The sequence below is a fragment of the Kogia breviceps genome, chromosome 9 (assembly GCF_026419965.1).
Source record: "Kogia breviceps isolate mKogBre1 chromosome 9, mKogBre1 haplotype 1, whole genome shotgun sequence".
Classification (NCBI taxonomy): Eukaryota; Metazoa; Chordata; class Mammalia; order Artiodactyla; family Physeteridae; genus Kogia; species Kogia breviceps.
The window spans coordinates 23745896-23764052 of record NC_081318.1 but is presented as its reverse complement, the minus strand read 5'-3'; the positions used below and the strand labels follow the sequence as shown (position 1 = coordinate 23764052).

Genomic DNA, 18157 nt, shown 5'->3' with positions numbered 1-18157 from the left:
GTGTCCCCTGCATCGGCAGGCGGATTCTCAACCACTGCGCCACCAGGGAAGCCCAAAAGGGAACCCTCTTGCACTGTTGGTGGGAATGTAAATTGACACAGCTACTATGGAGAACAGTATGGAGGTTCCTTAAAAAACTAAAAATAGAACTACCATATGACCCAGAAATCCCACTACTGGGCATATACCCTGAGAAAACCATAATTCAAAAATAGTCATGTACCACAATGTTCATTGCAGCTCTATTTACAATAGCCAGGACATGGAAGCAACCTAAGTGTCCGTCGACAGATCAATGGATAAAGAAGATGTGGCACATATATACAATGGAATATTACTCAGCCATAAAAATAAATGAAATTGAGTTATTTGTAGTGAGGTGGATGGACCTAGAGTCTGTCATACAGTCAAGTAAGCCGGAAAGAGGAAAACAAATACCGTATGCTAACACATATATATGGAATATATTTTTTAAAAAAAGGTTCTGAAGAACCTAGGGGCAGGACAGGAATAAAGATGCAGACATAGAGAATGGACTTGAGGACACAGGGAAGGGGAAGGGTGAGCTGAGATGAAGTGAGAGAGTGGCATGGACATATATACACTACCAAATGTAAAATCGATAGCTAGTGGGAAGCAGCCACATAGCATAGGGAGGTCAGCTCAGTGCTTTGTAACCACCTAGAGGAGCAGGATAGGGAGGGTGGGAGGGAGACGCAAGAGGGAGGAGATAGGGGGATATATGTATATGTATAGCTGACTCACTTTGTTATAAAGCAGAAACTAACACACCATTGTAAAGCAATTATGCTCCAATAAAGATGTTAAAAAAAAATAGAAAGAAAAAAATAGCTGTGAATGCCTGAAACTTAGAAGCCAAGGTGTTCCCTGCCTGAGCTTAATGCTATTCCCAAGAAAGGACTAAGCCAGTTAAGAAGTTACCAAAGCTGCCATTTGAGGGATGGAAACTGGTTGAGGAGGAAAAGTCTTATGGGAGTGTATATACAGGCAGATCATTCTGTCTTAGAGGTGTTAATTCTTGAAATTGATAAGAAGACCCTTTTTTTTTCCAATTATGAAGTTATAAATATCAGCTTCTCCATCCAAGCCACTGGCTGAAGTATTTGGGGAAGGGCAGAGGGTGGTATAGGAGGTGGGAGGGTAGGCAAAGACAAGGGCTCGGTGCTCTTAGGGTGGAAAACTCTTGGAGCCTCTGTTTTTTGAACTTTGAAACCATTGGTGGCAGGGTTCAGTCACTGACAGCACAAGTTCACTGAATCACTTCAAGAACTGAATGATTTCAGAAGCCCTGGTCTCAGGAGAAGATTCAATTTTCATATGGGGGCAGTGGTTCACTTTAAAACAAGACAAAGTTTTTTAATCCTAAGAATTAACTAAAACCCAGAATGCTATCTTGAATCATGAGATCCATCAGTTCTTGACATCGTCTAGACCTGCATCTAGAACTCCCTTGTAAAATCTTTTTAGGCACATGTTATGTTTCTGTGAAAACTTTTGTTTAAATGTTAAACTCCATACCAACACTGTCAGTTTTTGTCTTAATAAAACTATAGATTTATTTTTAAAATTACAAATAAATCATAGCCTGCACCATGCAAGATCACGTGAGAACACGCCAAGAACAAACATGACATGCAGCTTGCACACACAGACCTAGTACCCAGGTCCTCCCAGAGACGGGAGATCTTTTCTCAGGACAGCTTATCAGACAGAGCCAAGGCTAAGGAATCTCACTGGCCCGGAGATCTGGGTGGTCCTGGATCCTGGACCACAGTGTGCCATCCCATTGGGCCCAGGAACTGACCTGCGTGCAGGACTGAAGCACCCTGATACAGAACAAAAGTACCCAATGCAGGTCTTAAATAATTACTTTTAAATGGCATAACCTGAACACAGGGTAGCTAGAAAATTCAAAAGGTACAAAAGGTACAATGAAAAGTGTTTCCCTTTCTCCTCAAACCACATCTACTTTCAGCACATTTTGGTTGGATGGATGACTGGCTGATAGTGATAGGGGGAAAGGGAGAACGTTTAACATCAGATTTATGAAACCCTAGCTTTTAAGCATTTGTTATATGCTTAAAAGAAAATGTCACAGTTAGTTTTAAACACACAACTCAGCAGAGGAAGTATTGAAATAAAAAACAGATTTTTAAGGCCATGGGTTAATTCCATCCAGGATAAAGAGAGACAAATAGACAAAGGAAATGGGATGGATCATTTGAATACAGTTGGTTTGGAATTCCACACTCCTCTCTCTTTTTTTCTCCTCCTCTCTTGCCCCCTCATCACCTTAGAAATCAAAATTTCATACCCAAAGTCTAAATTGCAAGCTTCAGGGCCCTAGCTATATGGAGGCTTTCCCGGTCCTGGCTGCAGTGTTCACTGGGGAAAGAATCCTGAGAAGGCTGCTCCAACATCCCTTTGGGACACACCCTACAATGCTCAGTTGGAAATACTTTGGACCCAAACCTTCCCTAAAGAACAAAAGGAAACTGTGTCCCTGTGCCCATGAGAGGGCAGCAGCCACCCACAGTACGGAGGAGATCTGTGCCCCTAGGGGAGTAAAACAATGCAGCTGATCCTTTGTACTCGTCCCAACTTTCAGACCTGGCTCCCCAGCTCAGTCTCCCAGCCCCAGCCCCAGCCCCTCCTATCCATCTGTAACAGGGAAGCCATGTGGTTCTTCAATCAGGAATATTTGCTCATCCATCTCACCAGGACACATGCAGGGTTCTTTATTAAATAGCAGGAGTCGTGGTAACCTGCACCACATCAGCAACGTGGCTTCCAGGGGAAATAAACTGCTGGCCTCTTCTCATCCATCACTTGCAGGAGCCTGGAAAGGAAGTAAGAGAGGCCTGGGCTGTGCTCAGCCAGCCTCTCCCAAGCCCCATCCCTCTGGCTGCATTCCCGCTTGCAAGCCAAGCCTTCTTATAATACCGCATATTTCTTGTTCTTAGAACTTCTCGCAAATGTAATTAATTACTTGTGTAATTGTAATTATTTATCTAATTAACTCTTTAATGTCTGCCTTCCCCAAAAGACCTTCAACTTCATAAGTTCAGGGCTGTTGTCCACCTAGCTTGCCTTCTACCCCCATCACCTAGCACACTGTAAGCATCCAAAAAAATGTCTTAAAGAGATTGAATGAATGAAGGTGAGTTTGTTTCTCAGTCTCCTACAGTACTAAGAATTGGAACTGAGGGTGTATGTATTACACCCTGGTCTACTCGGGCTCTTCTGGGGAAACTGCTTTGGGTAAGGAAGGGCTGAGGCATGAGACAAAAGGGAAGGGTTGTCTCACCAAAGTCTCAGCCTCTTGATCAAGTCAAAGGGCTTAGGTGATTCTTGCTGAGGAAAATCGAAGAAGTGCTGGAGCTGGTGAGTAACAAGCTGTATTCCCCTGCCCCCTCCCATCTCACCAGCCCCATTCAGAGCTTCCAAACAGAAAAGGAGTGTGTGTGTAGGCGTGTGTGTGTCTGTGCGTGTGTGTATGCGCGCGAGCGAGTGCCCGCTTCTGTGAGAGAGAGCAAGGCGGACAGACAAACATACAGAGAGACTGACTGGGGGTATGTGGGGCTTGGACTGCTTTGCTGAGAGCTGTGTGCCTGAACCCAAGGACTCTCGATGGGGAGAGTGAGTGAGTGAGAGGAGCTGGCAAGGATTAGGCCGAGGAAGAGATGGCAGAGAGGAGTCGAGTGTGAGTAGGGCAGATGGAAGGGTAAGTGGGGAAGAAAGGGGACAATTTCTCGGAGCAGCTCTGGTGCTGGGGCTGCTACAGCCACTACGACACCAGTGAGAAATGCCTGTAATTAGGAGGATGGCAGCTCTCTGGGCCTCAGCCCAGACTGACGATGCAGCAAGAATTTCTGAGCCGAGCTGAGCCAGGTGATGGAGGAGACACGGTCAGAACCACTCCAGTCCCAGTCCTCAGCTGGGCCTGCCCCACCCTCCTCTCATTTTCTTCTCTACGTTGACCCTCACTTGCCCCGAGCATCATGGGCTTGCCTCCTCCTTCTGAGATTCCAGGCCCTGGATGCTCCTTTCAGCCAAGACAGAGCTTCATGGGTGAGGAGAGCCGTGCTTTAATTCTTCCACTAGTGCATTGGACCTGGTCTGGTGAGGGTCCCCTCCCCTCCCGGCCTCCCTGCTTCCCTCTTGGCTCCCTTGCTTCCCTTCTCAAATCCCCACACGCTGATGGGCAGAGTTGGAAGAAAAACCATTCCTTTTCCTGTTTTTCCACTTCAAGCCTAGTATGTGTGCCCCTGTAGCCTTCCCTGTGATGTGCAGGACGTCTACCAAAACACTGCCAGAATTTAGTTTTCAAATCTATGACTCTGTTTTAGTGCCACTCTGAACTTACTGCATTTTAGCCAAATGACAAATGCACACACTACGGAGCTCACAGCCAAATGCTCTGGACAAGGGAGGGATTACAGACTGCCTGGTGGCCGGATGCATTCACGGGTCTCTGCACTGTGAATTCTGCTTTGGTGGGTAGGATGGGGCTGGGGTTTGGGGAAGACAGGCTTTCTCCAGGGAGGATCTGCACCTGTGGGAGATGAATGTTCTCCAGGGGAAGGGGGTTGTTAGTCCAAACGTGAAGAGGTCCTGCTGGTAGCAAGTAGCTTTCTCTGTGAATTCCTCTGGGTACGTGACAGGGAGATTGCTGCAAAACCCAGCTCAAAGTGATCAAGCCCTTGAGATGTGTATCAACATTTCCATGAAGGACTTTGACAGTAACTAGTCCCTAACCACTTGTCCATTAGGACCTGAAGCCAGTTTCTTAGGAATGCAGGCGTTTCCACCTCATTTCTCAGGGCAGTGATCCAACTCTGAAAAGCCACTTCCCAGGGAGTCAGAAGGGTCTTCAAGAGGCCACTCCCGGACCCTCACTCAGCCCAGATGAGCCATGGACCCGTCTATGGGGAAAGGTCATGCGGAGGACAAGACCCCTTGCAGTCAGGAGTGAAGGTCACTGGGGTCTGAGATGGACCCACCCCACCCAAACACTGCTTCTCTTCCAGTTCTGGCAGAACCATTGCTGCTATTGCCTCATCTAAGCTTTTCCAAGAAGGTGAGACCTTTCTCCTCTGAAAATATTTTATTGATAAATTAACTCTGAAAGTGCTCACCTCCCACCCAACTGCTGTAGAGTCTCCTAGATGGGCCATGGACCCTTATATGGGGAAGGATCATGTGGAGGACAGGGAGTCTCACTCACGCGGGGGTGGGATTCCCGGGCATGGCAGAGGCGGGTATGGGGACTGAGGCCATTCCTGAGGTCGGCTGAGCACAGCCCCTCTCACTCAGCACCAGAGTGGGAAGTGCTGGTCTGGAGTGGAGCACCTTGGAGCTTTATTGCTGGTGAATGCCAAGGAAAGTGGGACCCCCGCCAGCCTAGAATTGCAGCTGAGGGCATCAGTGCCCAGGGCTCCAGAGAAGGTGGCACTAGTTCCCAATCAACAGAACCTGGCTGCTGACTCACCCATTCAGGAGTCCCTGGATGGGAAAGGAAGCGGGGAGAGGTATCTGAGCCAGGTGGGATTGGGGAAGGGTTACAGTGTGCAGGTCTCGGGCAGAACAGGCCCCAGAAGGGGGCGTATTGTCGGGGCGGCGAGGGGCCCACATCTTCACAGGTCTATGGTGTCGCTGCCCACGCTCAGCTCGTCAATTTGTCGGCAGGCGTCCAGGAATTGTTCCTGCAGCAAGGCCTCTTCGGCCTGCAGCTCAGGAGTAGGCTCTGGGGAGTCGCGGGAGGGTGGGGACAGGGCCTGGTAGGATCCTGAGGCCGGGAGGCTAGGGCTGCTTCCTGAGGGCCGCGGGGGACTGAGGACGCAGACCAGCGGACAGCGAGGAGGCCTGTCCGGGCTGGAGCACAGCAGCATGGACGAGCTGTCCCGCGACAGTCCGCACAGCGAGACGGATGAGGCGCTGCTGCCCGCGGGCCAGGCCCCGGGATAGGGGAGCTCGTGGGGCGCGGGGTAACCAGGGGCCTCCGCAGACCTCCCGGTGGGCCCGGCCCCGGTCTGTGCCCCCAGCGAGGCGGTGCGGTAGAGGCCGAGCCCCGGCAGGGCTTCCCCGAACGCCGGGCCCTGGAAGAGGCCGGGCTTCAGCAGGGCTTCGCTGCAGAGGGCCTCCTCGATGCTGCGCCGCAGGTTGATGGGGGAGGGCGGGCGGAAGTCCACGGTGTAATCGCTGCAGGGGGAGGAGGCCGGGGAAGGGGCCGGGTTGGCGGCCGCGCCGTCGAAGCCCCGGCAGCCTCCTCCCTGGAGTAGGAGGTCGGGACCCGGCCCTGCCAGGGCGCACAGCTGCAGCAGCTCCGCGTCGCCACACGCGATGGCGCTCCCCAGGGGCTTCTTGTCCGGGGGCCCGGCGACCCAGCCTCCGGGCAGCAAAGGAGCGGCGTGGCCGGGGGACAAGCGGAAGAGCTTGGCCCAGCAGCGCGGCGGCACGCGGGGGCTGCACAGCGCCGGGTAGAGGCCCAGCAGTGCCAACGGGAGCGCGACGCCCACCTCGCCCAGGCGCAGGCCGAGCTGGAAGGCCCACCAGGGCCAGGGCCCCTCCAGGCCAGGTTGCCCGCCGTAGCCCAGCGCGTGCAGCACCTCGTAGCCCTGCAGGGCTCCGCTCAGCAGCCCGAAGGTGCCCGCCACTGGGGCCGTGCGCGCCGCGCGCCGCCAGGACTCGAGCGGGCCGAAGGGGCTGCGCGCCTGCGGGAAAGCAGTGGTGCCCTTGAAGCCGGACGCTCCCAGGGGCGCTCCGGCCCGCCGCCGCCGACCCCCCCAGCAGGACAGCGCCAGCAGGAGCCCGGAAAGGAGGGCGGCGAGGAAGGCGTGCAGCCCGCGGGAGGCGAGCCGCAGGGCCCGCAGCGGGCGATGGGCGGCGCTCCCGAGGGCGGCGGCGGCCGCCAGCCCCAGCCCCAGGAGCAGCAGCGCGGCCAGGGCGGCTGGACAGCGCGGCGGGCGCGGCCGGGCCAGAAGCAGGCAGGCCAGGCCCAGGCCGGCGGCCAGGCAGGGCAGCGGGAGGTCCTGCAGCAGCAGCCAGGCCAGCGCCGGCAACCGGTCGCGGTGCCCGTAGGCGTCGTAGAAGAGCGGGAAGGCCCGGGTGGTCCCGGCGGAGAGCAGGAGCAGGTCCAGCAGCGCCAGGCAGGGGGCGCCGGGCGGGCAGCGCCAGGGCAAGAGGGCCAGAGCCAGCAGCGCCAGCAGGGCCACCAAGCCGAAGAGTGCGCCTACCCCGTACACATGGGCCTCCCAGGCCAAACCCCAGCGAGCCTTGGCCTCTGTCCAGTCGGCCTCCAGGGTCAGGAAGAAGAGGGGCAGTGGGGCCGCAGGAGGCTGCGCTTCGCGTTCAGGCAGTTCTCTGATACTGCAGGACCCTGGCCCACATTCTGGCTGCACCGAAAGGTTCCCAAGGCTGGCGGGAGAGGGGTCATCCAGGCCAGAGGTGGAGGTGGTGGAGTCTGTGGGCAAAGAACGTTTGTCTGAGGCATTCCGTGCAGCCCTCCCCTTGCCCACACCCTACAGCCAGTAGCCTGTGTGCCAATCAGAGAGTCCTCATAGCTTCCAGGAAGGACTTGTCTTAAATTTGAGACTCACTGACCTCGAAGCCCCTCACCTTCCCCTCCCACATCAAACTCCTCTGGCAGCAGTTTCAGCCCTCATGCCCTCCCCCCGACCCCATCCACCCCCAGCTCCCTGCTCTGTTCATTACCCTGTGATCCCACTGAAAAGGGTTTTTCTTAAGAAGTCACAGAATTTTACAAGTGGAAGGAGCTGTAGAAGCCCCCTCTAGTTCAATCCTCCCGCCAGGAAGGAGGCTTCATGAGAACAAGGCTTGCTTTGCTCACATCTGACCACCCATGCCTAAAACAGTGCCTGGCACAGAGTGGGCACTGAGCAGATATTCGTTGAAGAAATGAATCCTCTTATTTGCCAGATGAAGATATTGAGGCTCTGCCGAGAGGCCAAGTGATTTGTCCAACATTACAAATTGGCAGAGCTGCAACTAGAATCCAGATCTGAGCACCAGTTTGAGCCCCTCTCCTTGATTTCAGAGGCGCTTCATAATACTAGTTTGCTTATCTCTTGTTCTGCACCCCTGACTCCCGACTCCCACCTTGGTGCTAGAAGAAGCTTGCCCTGCCTCTTTTCAGCTGCTCCCCCCTTCTCCCTGTCTCGTCAGGAAAAGCCACCCCGCACTGCCCCCCACCACACACACAGCAGGGGGAGTGATATGACCCTCCCATCCCCAGCACCCTGAGAAAACACAACCTTCCCTATTCACTGGCCTTCCTGCCTGCTACACCTCCAACCTCGACCTACCCATGGCTATGGTCCCCATCGTAACTCAACTACGAAGCCACTGGTCTGAGGCTCTTAATACAATGCCCCTTTGGTTCTCACCCCCTTTTACAGAAGGTGACATTGAGATGGATTCCCCTGGGTCTCAAGACTACCCTTGAACTCTGAGGAAGGAACATTTGGGGGGATCACAGCTTAGCGAGTGAGCCCCTCAGGTGCTCTGGGGTTTGCTAACTTAGGCTCCCAGCCTCATCCTGTGCTCTAACATCTTCCCCACATCCCTTGAGGAAAGGGAAGTCAAGTAAGAGAGTGTGAGGACGAAGATCCCTAATTCTACTCTCCTGGAGCTAGAGAGGGGTGAAAAAGAGTTAGACCCAAGGACTTTCCACGGCCAGGCAGCAAGGGAAGATGCTTCACGCTGAACCTCCCTCCCCCCATCTAGCAGGCTTAGCAGAACCGCAGCTGCAGGCAAGGATGGAGGGAGAAAGATGGTGGTGAAGGATGATGGGAGGAGCCATCTGGCCGTGGGGAAATGCACGGGACACAGATGTAGAATGAGGCCGGAAGGATCTCCTGACAAGCAGACTCCTGCCCCAACTGCCTGGCCATACCCAGCCATGCCTCAGCAGGACAAAACAGGAAGACTCCAGGCGCACCCCCATCCCTACCTCAGGCAGTGCCAGCTTGTGCTGGGGACATGGAAAACCGAGCAATCCTAAGAACAAGGAAAAGGAGTGACCGGGCCAGAAAGCAGCCCTGGAGAGAGGGGAGGGGAAGGTAGAACTGGGCAACTGCGAGGGCAGAGAGGGAGCTGCCAAAAAATTACATATATACAGCTGGCTGCCTACTTCAAGTGGCAGCATGTTCCCTGGTTCCTGTCCCATCGTAGGCTTCAAGTCTAAACTGGGTAAGAGCACCTACTGCACAGGGCTGTTATGAGGATACATGGCCAGTGTGTGCAAAGCTCTTTGGAGAGACTGGTGCATCATAAGCATTTGATATACAACTGTTGTTGGTCTGATCATTATGGGCTAATGTTTATCACCTGTCAGTGATCAGTGTGTGTCTGTGTGACCATTTCTGGCCTCAAACTAATTCTCGATTTCACTAACAAAAGGCTGTTTTCCCTTAGAAAGTCAACAGTCAAATGAGTGAACATCAACGCATTGTCTCACTCTGTGAACCCTGTTTAAAGAACACCATTTGGATGGACTGACCATCCCCAAACACCTACTGAAGACACAGCTGTGAGTTAAATGAGGAATCATTCAGCTGGGAACTGACGGCTTGCTGATTCGGTGGGCGGGGTGGGGGGCCAGGGTCAGTCTAACACCAGTGGGATCAAATACACAAACATTCTCCCTCAGCCCTCATTTATTGGTCCCCTCAGATACCCTTGCCCAACCCACTTCTGCAAAGTGGATGAGTTTCCTTGGTCTTTCCGGTCTTGGTGGGCTCTGCAGAGAGGCAGGGAGACCCCAGCCAGGAGCCCACAGCCTGCGCCAACCTGTCGCCGCCCCTCATGCCTCCTCCTCGCTCACTGTACAGACAAGTGCAGCTCTCAGAGAGCTGTCCCACCTCACCCTCTTCCAGCTCCACTTCTCACTCGATGGCCACAGAAGACCCCATCTTTCACCTCTGGCCCAAAGCATTATGGCAACTAGAGCAAACTGCAACATTCCTAAGAAGCCAGAGAAAGAATGAAAACCAGGAAATAGAGTACAGGCCCAGGTCAAGTGTCAGAGGAGAGAGCTCTGACCTAGGAGCACTGTTCCCAGGGGGCAGGGCAGGCCAGGTATGGGTGGGGACAGGTGAAGAAGGCCCAGCCTCTGCCTTTGACGGGTCTGCTTGACCTCATCCTCTGTCTCCCCATTTGAGGCTTCCGCAGAAGGGGCCCTCGGTTTCCCCGAGAAGGTAGTGACTTCCTAGGATCCCTCTCCTGAGCAGGCCTCCCTTACAAGGTGGTCCCACCCTGGCCCTGTGGCTCCTCTTGACCTCAGGGGCAAGAGAGGAGATGGGATGTCAATGTGAGTAACTGGTGAAGCCAGAGCTGACTGGGGAGGAGTTGGGAAGAGGGCCCGGCTCAATTTATGGAAAAGTCCACTAGCTGCCCAGATCAAAGGGCTGGGGAATCACTCTCTACTCTGGATGCCGGAAGCTGCAGCCAGATCAGTGGCCTGGCCCCATCCCTCCCCCCAACCCCACCTCCAGGATCACAGAGGATTGGTACTCCTTGTAAGGGTGACATTCGAAATATTTAACCACTGTTTCAGGTGAATCAGAAGAGCTGCCAGCCAGGTGGTCAGGGAGGGGAGTGGTGCTCAGGAGGCTAAGGAGAGCGGGTACTTATCAACTGGTATGGAAGTCTTTTACTATGTTAACGACCTGCACAACTGTTCAGCGCTTACTGGCTGAATGCAAGCTCTGTCCGAGGTGAAGCAGACCTAATGCAAGAGAAGAGAAGCTCTAGGCCCAAAGGTTAACTGTACCGAGGTTAGGAAGTTCCTAGAGAAGACACAGAGAGACTCCCTTTATCCCCTAACTGCTTGGACTACTCCCCGCAGAAGGTGCTGTCAGGAACAAGGCTCTTTGCTCTTCCCTCCAGGAGGCCTGCAGCCCTCGGGGTTTATCCAAGAGGGACAGCCAGGAAGAGGCTGGGTTCCTGCAGCCGTGGAGAGGAGGGGGAAGGAGGGCGGGGCCACCAGCCGGCTGGGCTGCCTCTGATATTGTCCAGACTCATTAAACCTGCCTGGCCAGCGCTGTCACCAAGGCTGGCAGACCGCCACCCAGCATCCTTCCCCTGAGGCCACAGAGCCTGCCCCCAACTCCACAGCAGATCCTGCACTGCTGCACACTGGGCTGGATGGGGAGGAGACGGCAGGCTCCCCACCCACACGCCCAGGAGTGCCTAGTCCACTCGGGAGGAAGCGACAGGCAGGTGCTGCGTTAAGTCTGGAGCTGGAAGCAGCTCGGGGACCAGAGGTTTCCACTGCTGCACCAGTTCCTAGTGTGGAGTGGCTGAGGATTCCCCAGCCACGGTTAACCCTTTGCATGTCCCCCTTGGCCTCACCTACCAGAACCTCTCCCCAAGCAGCGTGCCCTCTGCCTTTTGTGGTATGTGTTGTCCCATCACATTTAGGGGCCACGGTTGCCGTGTCTGAGAGGTGGATCTGGAACGTACTTGGGACACACCGGGGAAAGAAGCAAGGTTAACAGACACTATTTAATGAGCTAATACTTTGTGCCCATTACATTATGTGGAAGCTTTACAATAACAAAGTAGGCACTATTATTAAACCCCAGATATAGGAGAACATTTAGGTTCAGAGAAGCTAAATAGCCTGTCCAAGGTCACCAGCCAGTTAGGAAGGGGAATGGGATTCAAGTCTCAAAGCCAAGTCTCAGGATTCCAGAGCTCCTGGTCTTTCCTCTGCACCACCAGCTTGTCTATGTGCGTGTTCTGAAAGGCTCCCTTGAACGAGGATGGCGTCTGTCTGCGCAAGGTCTTCTCTTCAACGTCTTCCCAATGAGGGGCCCAGCTCTGCCTGTATCTGACAGCATGTCATGTCAGATCAGATGGCAAAGGAGAGAGCCCCAAGGCCGGAGTGGGAGGGTGGGGAGGCAGGCCAGGCAGACTGGAGTAGAGGGTGGGGTTAGTGCTGAGGCTGTGGAAATCATGAAGGAGTTCCTGTGTCCGTTTGCCCCTGATACATGTGTCTACATCCTGCTCTGCCTATGATTGCAAAACTCCCAGAGGACCATTACTTAACTCTGTGTGGGACCATCCTCAGCAACACTTGTTCTCAGACCATTAATCTATATCTCCATAGTGGTGATGAAGAGAATGGTGATGACAGTGAAATAAAAGGATCCCAGAATGCCGATGAGTGGCTAGCATGTAGTAAATGCTCAATAAATAATTGTCAAGTTTAAATGAACTGGGTACTTACCTAGTGATGCTGTTGCAATCAAGGCAGAGCTTAGGGAAGCAGCTGGGTCCAGTGGCCTTGGACTTGGGAGCTTTTTCTCCTGGGGGGATGGGGGCGGGGACAGAGTGGTGCCAAAGAACCCTGCAAAGGGAGCACATAGGGCTAGACTGCCATCCTACCAGCTGGCGTAGGCCTCTGGGGCTTTGGAGAAAATCCTGTCCTTTCTCAGAGCTTGAGCTATGGCAGCCCCTGTCCCAGGAATTGTAGCCACATGTATACCAGAAGCTAAGCTACAAGGACCAAACCAGACTTAGTATGGCAAAGAGGGCATTTCCCCATAGAGCAGTGGCTGGTATCCCAGGTCCTGGGAGAAGGAATGCAAGCTGCCCTTGAGTCAAGGGAAAAAGGAGGTGCTGGCATTTAGAGGTGTTCCATAAATGCTTGTTGCAGTGAAATAAACACTCACCTGGAGAATCCGAAATTCCAGAGGCAGAGGCTGGGGATGTAACTGGGCCCAGGGGGCTCGGGCCTGATAAGTTCCGGAGTGGGGACACAGTAGTGCCAAAGAACCCTGCAAAAGGAGCCCAGGCTGAAGCTTCCTCCTACCTGCCAGACTGCCCAGCAGGGGCTCTCCTTGGGTTGGGGTGGGTACTCACCAAAGGGTCCCAGGCGCCCAGCAATCTCTGCCAGGCTGGCCCGCAGGCTGGGCAGCAGGGGAAGTGTTCGATGTCCAAGCGTTGGGGCTACGCCTGCTCTCAGCGCCATGTCAAACTTCAGCTCCAGCTCGCTCTGGTGGAGCCTGGGGTCACTGGATGGAGGTGCTGTAGCCGTCAGAGCAGTATCCCAGGTCACGGTGCCCATCCTGGGCTGGTAGGGAGCAGTGGGCCGGTCAGTGGGCCCAGTGAGGAGGGATGTGGGCTCTAGAGGCCAGGAGGAGGCCCAGGGAGTAGAGTTGCCTTCAGCAGAGCCCTGCTCAGGCGGGGAGTTCCCGAGAGAGCCCACCAGTAGTTCCCAAAGGGGGTCAGTCCTCAGCCCACCGGCCACCTCTTCCTCTGGCTCCCGGCTCGGCCCAGGAGAAAGTGCCTGGGTCTCTGTGACTGAGCTCCCCCAAGCAGCAGCAGGTCCCCGAAGGTGGAATTTGAAGTTAAGCCCCAGGTTGAGAGACAGCATAGAGGCCTCACTCTGAGGTGGCGGGGCCAAAGTGGTGACACGGGCACCTGGGACAGAGGAGGCAGGCTGGGAGCCCACAGGGACAGCAAGCAGGACCCAGCAGAACAGCCCCAGCCCCAGACAGCCATACCCTGCCATGGCCCCTCCTGGCCTCAGGCGGCCTGGGTAGGCAGGGGACTCAGGTCTTCAGCACCTTTGAGCACGAAGGTCCTGGAGAGAGGAGAGGTGCTGTGAGCTCTGGCTGCCTGGGATCTGATGCCCCAGAGAGGTTTCTGATCCCAGAGAAGCAGGTGGTGGGGATAGGACACAAAGCCTTCTGCCCAAGGAGAGTTGCCAGCTTCTTTCTGAACATTCAGACCCCAGCACAAATCTCTTCCCTGCAGTTTCCCTTCTCTCCCAGCCCAGGTTCCTTCTCCCTAAGCCCCTGCCTCCCCCACCTGCTCAGTCTGGGGACGGGTCTGACTGCATCCAGCTGCCCTCATCCTTGACTGACAGCAGAGCGAGTGGACGTGGCTCCCAGACTCAGATCCCTTCCCTCCCTCTCTTCTCTCTTTCCTCCCTCAAATATCTGTTGAGGCCTACTATGTCCTGAGCACCCTTCTGGTAATACAACTGTGAACAAGCTAGCCCTCACAGATGAGCCTCAACACATTCCCACCCCAGCTCCGGCCCCCTCTAAGATGTTTGTCCCCTCACTCAGACCCTGGGAGCACTGGTCCCTGGAGGCATGAAACACAAGGTGAGTGATCTGGCAGAGATGGAGAAGGCAGCTCTGGCCAGGGAAGCAGGGTACCCTGGTCTGGCAGAAGCTCTGTCCCTTCAGCCTTTTCCCTCTTTCCTGTGGCTTGGCCGGCTCCCCATCCCTTAACCCTAGAAGTATTGGGGGGAGGGTCAGCTTGGCCATCTCTGGCTTCCGGGGGAAGGGAAGATGGCCAGGCAGGCAAACTGGACAAGGGGCCGCTGCAGTAGACTCCTAAGTCCCCGGCCCCCACCCCAGGCGCCTACATCTGGTAAGGGAAGGGGAGGGTGAGCCAGGGACGGAGGTGCACCCAGCACCCTTACACCACACACACGGCCACACCTAGCACCCATGACACACTCACCTATTCACCCTTCACACACCCCTGCACGTAAATGCGCACACGCGCGCACACACACACACACACACACACACACACTTGGTCCTGCCGAGCCCCCTCCCTCCTACATGGGTTCAGACCCAAGCTCTGTGAGCTCCCAGCCTGCTCTGTGTCACAGGCACACACACACACACCCCCACCTCACAGACACACACAGTATATACCGACACAGAGGCAAACACACCCCTACACACACATTCGCACGCTCCTTACAGACACACAGCACAAGCCGTCATCCCCCGACATGCACATTCCTACACACACACACACACACCCCTACAGGCAGGCGCGCGCGCGCACACACATACACACACACACACACCTCCCTCTCCCGCTGCCCTGACGGCAGACGTGCTCCTCTTGCTCCCTCCCGCAGGCGGCTCTCCTCTGACAAGTCCCCCGAGAAGGGGCGGTCGCGGCGGCCCAGGCGCCCCGCTGAGCGATGCTCCGCCGACTCTGGTCGGTTCTCTCTGCGCCCGACGCCCCCTTGGCCCGTCCCGGCCACCGCGGCTTCGCCGACACGCTGCCCCGGGTCTGGCGCGGCCCGTCCCCGGCCCGCAGCGCTGGCCCCAGGCAGGCGGCCCGGCCCGGCTCCGGCTCCGCGCTCCCTCCCGCTGCGCCTCTTCCTGGCTGCGAGCCTCGCTCCCCGGCAGAGCCGCGCGCCGGGCTCCGCGGCAGCCGCGCTCTGACCGCCCGCCCTCCCCGCCTCCTGCGCTCCCGCCCCGCGCGCCCGCCCTCTCCCCTCCTCCTCCCCCGGCCCGCGGCCCGCGGTCCGCCTCCAACCCGGCGGGCAGGCAGGCGAGCGCGCACCGCCGCGCTGGGCCGCCACCGCCTCTGTGCCCGCGTCCCCACGCGCGCTCATTCACCCGGCGCTGCCGCCCAGCCGCGGCGGGCGCGGGCACCGCGTTCTCAGCCTGGCGCCGCAGCCGCACGCTCCCAGGGCGGCCCAGCACACACATCCACTCGTACGCCCTCCCCAGGAAACACCGCGGGCCAGAGCACCACGCGCGCGCACACACGGCAGCCTGCCCAGGATGGCACCCCCGGCAAGAAGAACCACTATGTTTATTAAGCCGTGAGTGGAAAGTGTAATAAGCGCGTCTGCAGCCCTTACTTCATTAGTCCTCAGCACAACCCTGTGGGTGTCCCCATTTCACAGACAGGTAAATTAAGGCCCGGGGTGGCTGGGGAAACTCACGAACTTGCCCAAGATTACAAAGCTGGGCAACCTGAACCCAGTCCCTCTGCTGTTTTCTCCATCACCTGGTGGCTTTCAACAGTTGGAAGTGCCTCCAACACTTCACAGGTGAACCACCAAGTGTCAATCTGTGTCTAACATTTCTTTTTTCTTTTCTTTTCTTTTTTTTTTTGTAACATTTCTTTTTGCTAAAACTGATCCCTCAAAAATACTGAAGAGTTTCAGAAATGTCTCTCACCTTGTGAGAGGTGGCTTACAACTTGTTTCCAATAAGGGGCAAGAGGAGAACAGTGAAGTCAGAGTGTGCAGTCCAGGAATACAAGAGCACACAGGCCAGTGTTGAAGATAACTAAAGAGCAGGGCTGCCGCTGTGGATATCTCACGGACCCTACCATGTTATCACAGTGACTGATTTAAGTAGTACTGGCTCGTTTATGCTGACTTGAATCTCTAAATCCCTCCCAAGGGCTTCCCTGGTGGCACAGTGGTTAGGAATCCGCCTGCCAATGCAGGGGACACGGGTTCAAAGCCCTGGTCCGGAAGACCCCACATGCCGTGGAGCAACTAAGCCCAGTGCGCCACAACTACTGAGCCTGCATGCCACAACTACTGAAGCCCACGCGCCTAGAGCCCGTGCTCCGCAAAAAGGGAAGCCACCACAATGAGCAGCCTGCGCACCGCAAGGAAGAGTAGTCCCCGCTCGTGACAACTAGAGAAAGCCCGTGCACAGCAACAAAGACCCAATGCAGCCAAAAATAAATAACTAAATTTCTAATAAATAAATAAATCCCTCCCAAAATGTTAGTTTTGAAAGTATCAGGCGAACATAAAACACAGGAGGTTCCTTGCACCATACAAAGCTGTCCCCAAAAATCCAGGCATCCTACTGTGTGTCGAGCACCATGCTGTATGCTTAGGTGTCTCCTCACTTAGTCCTCATCATAGGCCACACAGAGAGAAAAATGAGTGTCACCAGGTAACAGCCTTGGATGTTACCCTGATCCCCCTACCTTGCTGTTCTGCAAGGTTGGGGAGAGGGTGCTTAAATAGTTACCCAGGGACTTCCCTGGTGGCACAGTGGTTAAGAATCCGCCTGCCGATGCAGGGGACACGAGTTCGAGCCCTGGTCGGGGAAGATCCCACATGCCGCGGAGCAAGTAAGCCCGAGCGCCACAACTACTGAGGCTGCGCTCTAGAGCCCACATTAAAAAAAAAAAAAAGAGTTACCTAGGGCAGATCTGTCTCAAGAATGGCTAGCATAGCACTTGGCCCAGACACATGCTCAATGAATATTAACAAAGTGAAGAACGAACGAATGAATGATTCTAGGGTCCAAATGGGCAATGGGTTGCGTTTCAGAAAGGCATCCAGAACTCACTTTCTTATCACAGAATTCCCCCAATTGATGTAAGATAAACTCAGGCCACTAACTGAGCCCCTCTCCAGGGAACATCAGCGATGAAGTCTGGGATTTATTCTGGGTCTCTAAACAAAATATTGCCAAGGGCATTCCCTGGATGCACCCTCAGGGATCACTATAGGGTCCCTCCTCTAGTAGGAAACCACCCTAGTCATTTAGGGGCTGCCTGGAGGCTGCATACTGGGATCCAGCCTCTGGGTTTCTCTCATATACTTAATAAAAGTTATCCCACTAGAGACGTTTTCCTTGAATCCTCCTCATAGAAAGGCTCATTTCCTGCTAATCATGTTCAGTTCAAGACTTCTAAATGAAAAGACAGAAATAAACATGCCCCAGTACATTCAAATAACAATCCTCCATGACCAATAACAATCCTCCCAGTAATTATATATTTTTAAATATATTAAAAAGGGAAGTTAGGGTTCTGGGTTAAGATGGTAATTGAATGTGTACATCTAATTTCACTGCCTCCTAAAACCCCACTAAAACTTCCATAAAGAGATTTTTAAATCAAGAGATAAACCTACGAGGATAGACAGAACAGGGAAAAAGACAACAGTCACACGATTTTTGAAGCAGGATGGCAGACCAGCCATCTGGTTATTTACTGACTTACCAGCGCCAAGGAAAAAGACATCTCAGCTGGCAGTGGTGAAAATTGAGAGCCAACTTGATCTACATGGCAAGGTTCTCAGAGGCACAGAAATTGGGAGTCCAAGGTACCTCTGGTTTCCCAGAGGTGAAAGGTGGAAGAAGTTGCTAAGATAAGGACCAGGATGAGGAGTTAGATTCCCTCCATCTCTCCCCCAGCTCCAAGCCCCTGGGCAACAGTCCCTCCCCTATGCCAGCCGGAGTCTGGGGGATTTTCCTCTGAAGAATATAAGATAGAAGGTGTCTGGGTTGGAGCACAGTTGTAAATGCAGATACCATACTGAAAAATACTGAAAACAAAGGGATTAAGTGACCGTGTCATATGG

General features: G+C 54.6%; 1 protein-coding gene across 3 annotated transcripts; it reads right to left on the bottom strand.

Annotated features, from left to right (window-relative positions):
- Positions 1–5156: 5156 nt before the first annotated feature.
- On the bottom strand, positions 5157–15106 carry PRRT4 (proline rich transmembrane protein 4). 3 transcript variants are annotated; one of them, XM_067041656.1, is made up of 6 exons: positions 14885–15106; positions 12910–13633; positions 12720–12824; positions 12275–12394; positions 7257–7483; positions 5157–6734 (listed from the first exon to the last, which is right to left on the bottom strand). In XM_067041656.1, exons 2-6 carry the CDS (start codon positions 13559–13561, stop codon positions 5658–5660), a joined length of 2181 nt encoding a protein of 726 aa, XP_066897757.1. In that variant the 5' UTR covers positions 13562–13633; positions 14885–15106; the 3' UTR covers positions 5157–5657. The 3 variants fall into 3 exon arrangements, with proteins under 3 accessions (XP_066897757.1, XP_058930187.1, XP_066897758.1); XM_067041657.1 differs by having other exon boundaries at positions 5741–6222; XM_059074204.2 differs by having other exon boundaries at positions 5157–7483.
- Between the last annotated feature and the right edge of the window lie 3051 nt (positions 15107–18157).

Coding starts and splice junctions, on each gene's coding strand:
- PRRT4 (XM_059074204.2), bottom strand. CDS start 13,561: ATGGCAGGGTATGGCTGTCTGGGGCTGGGGCTGTTCTGCTGGGTCCTG. Junction 12,825..12,909: donor TGGGCGCCTGGGACCCTTTG/GTGAGTACCCAC, acceptor CTCCTTTTGCAG/GGTTCTTTGGCACTACTGTG. Junction 12,395..12,719: donor TGGAATTTCGGATTCTCCAG/GTGAGTGTTTAT, acceptor CTCCCTTTGCAG/GGTTCTTTGGCACCACTCTG.